Source organism: Aphelocoma coerulescens, chromosome 2 (genome assembly GCF_041296385.1).
Source record: "Aphelocoma coerulescens isolate FSJ_1873_10779 chromosome 2, UR_Acoe_1.0, whole genome shotgun sequence".
NCBI lineage: Eukaryota > Metazoa > Chordata > Aves > Passeriformes > Corvidae > Aphelocoma > Aphelocoma coerulescens.
The window spans coordinates 103,725,880-103,733,715 of record NC_091015.1 but is presented as its reverse complement, the minus strand read 5'-3'; the positions used below and the strand labels follow the sequence as shown (position 1 = coordinate 103,733,715).

Genomic DNA, 7,836 nt, shown 5'->3' with positions numbered 1-7,836 from the left:
CACTACTTGGATGCTTGATGGAGTCCTTCACCCTCCAAACCTGAAGCGAGACATTAGTAAAACTCCAGTGAGTTGAAAAGAAGAAAAGGGTATCAAGGAATAAAAAATGGTAAGTAGATGGACTAAAAGGCCAACACAGAGGGAGCAAGCTGGTGGCATTGCTAATGCTTGGTGTTTGCTTTTGAACTCAAGTGTGTTTGTGCAGCAAATATGCAACCCAGGCTAGCTGGTTTGCTGGCATATGTGAAAGCATCTCAGCTCCAGGAAGCCAAAAACATCAATACTTCCCTCTAAACAAGGGCAAAGTGAAAAGATGTATAGAAAATAATTTCCAGTTACTAAGTTTCACTTGTATACCACCATCTGATGATGAAATCTTGAAATACCAAGACTCAAACCTCACTGAGAATGGAGGTCAGTGAGAGCTTTGGCCATGATTCTAGTAGCTGGGCTTTTATCAGCTTACTAACATTGTTCAATCAGCAGCCAAGAAGGAAAAGCAAAAATTAATAGAAAATCCTTGCTGTTCTCTCATTCAGCCACCCACTTTTGATTTGTGGCTCCACAAAGTGTAAACCACTGCTGCTACCAGATGAACAGAAGCATTACTGAGTTCAGGAAACAGAACCTGAGACACCATAAAATAAGGCTGTCTTCTCCCAAGTGCTGCAGGGATCTGGGCCTAAGAGATCAGCAAAATGATTGAATGAAAACCACTGACCACAGGAAAAAAAAAGAAATAGTTGATAAGACATTTCCTACTCTACTGAATCACAAAATATTTTATTAATTCTAACATCAATTTCATCAGTCCGGCCCACAGAGACAAAACTTTAAAGGTGCTCACAAAAACATTCTATCTATATGGGTTAGAAAGACCTTGGAAGAACCTATACATGTATCTCCTACAGACAGAACCCTCCCCCCACACCCCAATCATATAAATAGGTATGCCAAAATGGCATGAGCTTATGGGGATTCAAAGAAAAGGCTGTACATTTTTTACAGAAAACACAAACAAAAGCAAATAACAAAACACATACCAAACTAATCAAACCAGATGCCAAGACTTCTGAGAGGAAAAAGGTTGAAATTTTCATCCTTCTACACATAAGCATTCCTTCATCTGACAGAAAAAGAAACTCTTTTTATGAGCTGAAACCCTTCTAATGATGGTCACTGGCCAGATACGTTGCTATACACACACAGCTTGTCTGATGGGGCGAGGCAGATCCCACACACCAGGGCACAAACCATCCTGTATTGGTGCAGATTAGACCCCATGTTTTCAACAGGACCATATGCAGGGTCAACTCATCTAAAAGGAGTTCCCAGATAAAATGTAAGTTATACTCAAAAGACAATCCTTTTTGTATTAATATTAGCTGCATTTCAAAGAAATCAGTTGCCAAACCATTTTTAAAATACAATCATTTTTACATGAATCATTTAAACACTTAAATTTTAAGATTCATTTTCTCTAACTGTAATTTTGAATTTTTTTCAAAAGAATTATTGGTAGGTCTTTTCTTGAAAGTTTTATGCATATTGAAAATCCACATAATGTTAAAGTTGGTTGTGCATTCCAGGACACAGCCATATCTGGGCCCATATGAATCTAAATAGCTTTTCCCAAAGCATCACCTTTAAATATTGTTGCCTTCTGCCTTTAAGAAAGACGAAAAAAATCCCCATTTTACTCCCAAACCAATCTTAAGCCTGATTAGAAACTTGTCAAGTGCCACAAACATCTAAAATTCTCAGAACATTTAAGGTATAGTATTGTCAAGCATGTGCAATCTGTATGCATCTAGATTGTTATTTGTGCAAAAACGTGCAGACATACTCTGCTTTCACGTGTAAATCCACACTGTCTTCAGTGAGGGCTTTGTGGTAAGTCACTTAGGGCAGAATATGGCCTACATTTACCTTCTTGGTATTTAAAAGATGAGAATAATTATTAACTACTATCTGTTAAAAGACCCAGCTGCAGAATGTTTTAGTAGAAAAATAGACATTTTAAGTTATTGGCAGATTAACATTAGTGCAATTATTTTGACTGCCTTATTTCCACACAGTAGATTAAAAAAATACATTGTCACCTGTGAAAAGAACCTAAGACACTTCAGAAGCAGTTATGTAGCTGCCAAATAAAGAGAAAAGGAGCAGATTCTGTGGCACTTTATAAAGTTCTCAATACTTAGTGCCTTCTAAAGCTCCAGGAAATGAGATCCAAGGCTTGTAAACTAATTACAGTTCTTTCCATACAAAAATATATCACTTAAGAGACTTTCAAAACACTAACTGCTTTCAGCAGACTAACTGCTGACTAGAAAGAGCATATTTTCTTGTATTCAGCTATATCCTAGATAACATCTGGATCAACTTCTTTCTTTGAAGAACCATTTTTGGTAGTCTGAGTTGGTACAACGTCGTAACAATGGTGCTGGGTTCCCATTGTAAGCATTTGCCTCGGCTTGCAAGCACTTCTGGGTTTGTGAGTGAAACAGGGTACCATCCTACAAAAGACAGAAATAAAGTTTGCTTTTCAGGTCTCAAAAACTGCAGACATATCACTGTGTTTTAAAGGAACAGAAGACATTTGCAATAAATAAGTCTCGTACATATCCTTCCAATGGGGTAGTGCAAAGCCTAAAAGTAAAGACTAACTTGAGGATCTCTGAAACTTTATCAAAAGATCCTGCTTTTAAACTTATGTAAATGTACATAAACATTGCTCTAGAGTGACTCATGAAGTGACATCTCAGCCTGTAAAGGATGTGCTAACTTCATTCGATTTCACTGCCTTTTGTTACTGGACCAGAACATGGCTGAAAAGATCAAAGCCAAGCACAAGCATTACCTAAATTTATCAATTTATTGCACATCTTGTAAGTAGAAGTTAAATATTGTTCATTAAGTGTAAATATTGGACATATTTCTAGCCAGAAATTTTCCTGTCTCTTCATAGGGTATATTTCTGGTGGAAAAAATAAAAATATCTAAGCATGCCCCCTTGCCTGCAGATGTGTGTCGAGTTCACTTGCTTTGCTAAAGGGCAGTATAGCTGCCTCAGAGGTGTAAGGTCTGACAAGCCTCCACAGTCAAATTCCCTAAAGAACACATTTTGAGACTTCAGACCCTTTTCTTACAGTGACCTCTAGTTCAAGTCTTTCATTCCAATCCAGGAGCACTGTCAGCTAGGACAGTGAGCTGCAAAGGGCAGTGTAGCCAGCCATGGAGGACTGCCCTGCTCTGAGGCTGTCCCTTTGGCCTGAGTGCCACTCCCATATGCAGACATTCCCAAAGCCTCTAGCAGCTTTGAAAGCAAAACGCCAACGCCTTGTTTCTGAGCGTAGCCCTGACTCCTGTGGAAGTCTGCTCCTTCCATCATCAGGAATGCTGCACTTAATTGCATCCTGAGCCACAGCTCCTGATGCCCAGCACTGTGTGCTGGCTCACAGGCTTGCTGTCAGACTCAGCTGCTGAATGACTTTCCTGGTTCTGTCATGATAATTCAAAATTTTGAGTGGATTAATCAGTATCCATCTCACTCATTTTTGACTCAGTGTCGGCAAGAACTTAATTCTTGCCAGGCTGCTGGGAAGGCTGCTCAAACCTTTGATTATGCTCCATCCATGAGGACAGCTGTCTGACACTACCATGCACAAAGCAAGAGAAATGTGGGGCTGGCACCTCACCCTTCACTCGCCTTGAAAGGTGCGGACTGCTGGTTTTGATTTAGCGCAGCAGCAGAAGAGGAATTGGAGCAGAGCAGTGTGTTCAAATCACACACAGGCACAAAGTGATCACAAGAAAGAACATTTAAAGTAATTCCTAAAGTTTCAGATGATAAAATTAATGGTTAGGAATACACTGGAAGCAGATGAATTCCGTAAGTTCTTTCAATTTTTTCATTTTCTCAATTTGAAAATTACAGTTTTCTCAATTACTTCTTGAAGTGACTGAAGATCCTCCAACATATGTAATCTTAGGGATTAATGTATATGATCTTGAGCAATTTTGTTAAAAGTCAGCATTAGAAATGAAACATCATTTATAAAGTCAGCCTTTTAAACATTTTTATTTAGTAATATCACTATGAGCTTCAGTTTGGACTAGATTTAAAGAACAGACAGTAATTTTCATCTTATTTTTCTAGAGTTTACCCTGCTATCTGTCACTGGTGGTAGTATTCAAGCATGAAATTTGTCAACCATGGAGTCTGTAGAGTTTAAATGCATTATGCACACACATTATGTAAATATACCATTTTGATATATTATGTGACCTTTTCCCTTAGCCAAATAACAACACTCCAGAACCTGAACAAGGTCATAATTTTTCATCCAGCTTATTTTCTCTCAGGCATCCAGGCGCTTCTTTAGAGATTCAAAACTACTAAACACAAGTTTTTTCGAATATTATGTAGAGACAGCTGCTTAAAAGCAGGAAAGAGCCTAAAGTAATGGTGGTGTGTGAAGTATTGGGGATATATGGTAATATAAATACTGGGAAATAAGTCAATGAAAAGAGAGCAGAAGTAGTCCAGCTATATGAACTGGTTGGGGAAGGGTTATATTGAGGCACTTCTGTCTCAGGAAAAGACAGTAGGGGTGACATGCAAGAGAGAAGGTTCCCAGCCTCCTCAATATTAACAAGGGTGCTTTCCTTCCTCTCACCTTCCTGTTCTTTATGAGTGGAATACTCTTTGCCTGCTACCCTGTTTCTGTGCTCAGATATTAAAAGCCAAGATAGCCTATTTCTCCCAGAGACCTGTGCCAGTGTTGTGGCCTGCATGATGTGTATGCAGTAAGATAAAAATTTAAAAACTTCAACAATGCTCCTTCTACCCAAACCCAAAAAAAACCAAACCCAAGCAGGCACACTTACCTCTCTGAAAAGAAACTTCTGGTTTTCAGGAACGCTGTGGACATTTTCTTGACACAAGTACATTGTCAAGTAGTCAGTCCCTGAATCGACCGCTGCGCAGACTTCTGGTTGTCGTGTGTTGTATCGTATTTCATTATGGGATGTGTACTCGAAAAACTACAAACCCAAGAGAAGAAACAAAGGACAACAGTCATTTCATATGTACACAGGGTGTACTTATAAAGAAGCATATACTAAGATACTATAATTAGGTTCACAAATAAAAGTTGCTATTGTGAAGGGAAATTCTGCCAGAAGTATTCAAGGGTCCTTAACTTCTGCTGTTTACTATTTTACAGAAAATCAATCTCATCACAGCACCGCTTTACTCTGGTAGCACTTAAAATGCATGAAATGCTGAGTAAACGTCCTGGAACACAGGCATTCCAGCATTAAAGAATTTACAGAATTCAACTGTACTATTTGACTTTCACTTTCTAGACCCCCCCTTAAAAATAGGATGGAAAACAGTTTCTAGCCTGACATTATGTCTTCTTAATTCAGTCATCACAAAGTAATGTTACTTTTAACTAAGGAGTTACTCACTGCATAGTTCAAATGCAGTTTGGTCCAGATTCATTTCCAGTTATAATGGTCATTTCCAGTCCTAAGGATGCATGGTGATGAGCATTTTATTCTCTAAAGTTTTAAGATCTTATTTGAAGTAAATCAGTTACAGCTGCTTTTAGACACAAACAAAACTTCCTTAAAGACAATTTACTACCTTTGCTTGTTGTATGATATTCTACAGAAGTGTTCTGAACATACTCTGAAACTCCTGGCTTCTGTAGCAGTTTTGGTTGAAGACTTCCTCAAAATGTTATACTTATCATGGACATTTGCCAACTTTTGGACATCATTAAAGAGCAGCAGAGTTTGAGAGTTGTTTGTATTTAGCACACTTATGAATAATTTAGATGACTATAGTGCACGGATGTGTGTTTAGATCTGATTTAGATGATACTCAATAAAGTAGAGGAGAGTTTTATAAACATCAGAAAATTGCTTATTACCCATAGTACAGCTGCATTAGCAGAGACCAATAAAAGGATGAGTGAGAGAAGGAACCCTCTTTTGTTTTGTTTCACTTCTGGAGACGGTAAGACTTTGTGAAAGGGGCTGTACCACTTCAGAAATGTATATACTTGAACGTACCACAAAAACCTCCTTAACAACCACCAAGGCTAATAACCTTGAAAGAGGAGCTGGAAATTGAGTTTTAGTATAAAACAGGACTGTGTGATTACAAAATCTGCAGCCATCCATTTCCAAGTGTAAAAGCTCTGATCTAGACTACACTGATGGTAGCTGTTTCATTAAATTTACCACTCCCATTATCACAATCAGGAATTTCCCTGCCAAGGTGGCTGTCACAGCCTTACACTGACCAATGCTCCCCACTGCATCACTATATGGAGCCTCATGGCTTTTCTTTTCCAGCAATGATGGAAGCGACCAACCCCTCCAGAATTCACCTGTTTACCACCATTCATCTGTGGTAAGCCACAAAGGGAAATGAGTGTTTTGAGAAAGCAACATCAGGTTTGAAGTCTCCCTGCTGACATAAGACCCTGGAGACCATGACTTCCCCTTGAAAACTATTGCTAGGATCTGTTCCCACAGTGTAGGTTGCACTTCCTTTACATTTGCCTTATGCAAAAAAAAAATCTCACCACCAACAAAAGTAAATTGTGTGAATATTGGTCCTATTCTTTATTATTTTCCCTAATAGGCAGGGGCTATTCCCTGGCCTTTAGGCTTTATGCCCACGTTCAGCACCTGATTGGCACAGGGAAAACCTGCTACTTTGGGTGCCACAGTGAACTACAGGGACATGCATTTTAATCCCATGGCTTGTGAATAAAGAAAAAGCCTCAGTTCTGCTCAGTTGTGTGTGGATGGACACTTTTTACAGCTGCCACTTTCACAAAGCCATATTTAGAGCCTTGCTCGTTAGGGGATTTATTAGACATAATAACTCTTCAGCAATTTGTGTAAGTGAAAGCCTGCAAGCTGCTGACTCTACCAGATGCATCAAGAATAAATGGAACAGCTACTAGATCAGACCACTTCTTACTACTGACATCTTTCCTGAATGGTCTCTCAAGGACTTGCACCAAATTCCGAAGAACAGCAAATAAAATGGTTAATTTCTGGATAACTTTAAGGAATGGGGTTATTGTACTAACAACCAAGCACTCCTGCCTTGTTGCCCAATGAACATAATACAGTTCATTACCCTACACTGCTTCAAACTGAGTAAGTACTTCAGGCTTTAGGCTTTTCCAAGCTCTGGTAATACATGGAATAAATCTCTTCCTCCTCAAAAGGTATAGTGCATTTTTAGTTCCCTTTTCTTGCATTCTGTCAGCAGAAAGGAAGCATTTTCAAACTAATCCATGGCCGAATAACTAGCAGCCTCACTGCATTTCTTTCCTTCTGAGAATCAGTAGATCCCCTTAAGTGCTATTGGCAAACTTGATGAGGCCTTTTTCCCAGTGTCTCTGGCTTCTGGACAATCTACAGGATATGCCTCAGCTGCATCAGTGTCTCACTGGTACTGGGGCCAGCAGCAGATTTTGGCTACCTCACTGGACCCTGAAACACACTCTCATCCTTCTCTGTGCCTAGCTACTGCTCTTTTGCATGTAGGAGAAAGTTTGCACTTGATGGGTAGAACCAGCAGAGAGGTTAGCAAGTCTGATACTCTTTCTTGCTGAAAACCCAAGGGCTTTGCTAAGTTCTTTACTTCTCTCTTGCTATTTACGTCAAATGTATCAGCTCCAAATGGGAATTCTGGGAAGAACATTGTCAGTCAGTGTTTTCCCATCCTCTTACCACATCAGGTTGATTTCTTGCCATCATGTATTGGTGCCCTCTGTACTGCTTCCCAGCCATACCAAG

The 7,836-nt window shown here is 39.3% G+C and overlaps 1 protein-coding gene across 2 annotated transcripts in view; it reads right to left on the bottom strand.

The window, feature by feature from the left end:
• Positions 1-754: 754 nt before the first annotated feature.
• Positions 755-7,836, bottom strand: part of GALNT12 (polypeptide N-acetylgalactosaminyltransferase 12) — a 47,597-nt gene continuing 40,515 nt past the window's right edge. For both annotated transcript variants that reach the window (XM_069004227.1, XM_069004228.1), the window contains 2 exons: positions 4,894-5,049; positions 755-2,519 (listed from right to left, as the gene is read on the bottom strand). In XM_069004227.1, coding sequence (XP_068860328.1) covers positions 2,382-2,519; positions 4,894-5,049 — 294 coding nt within the window. In that variant the 3' untranslated portion in view covers positions 755-2,381. The remainder of the gene's footprint in view (positions 2,520-4,893; positions 5,050-7,836) is intronic.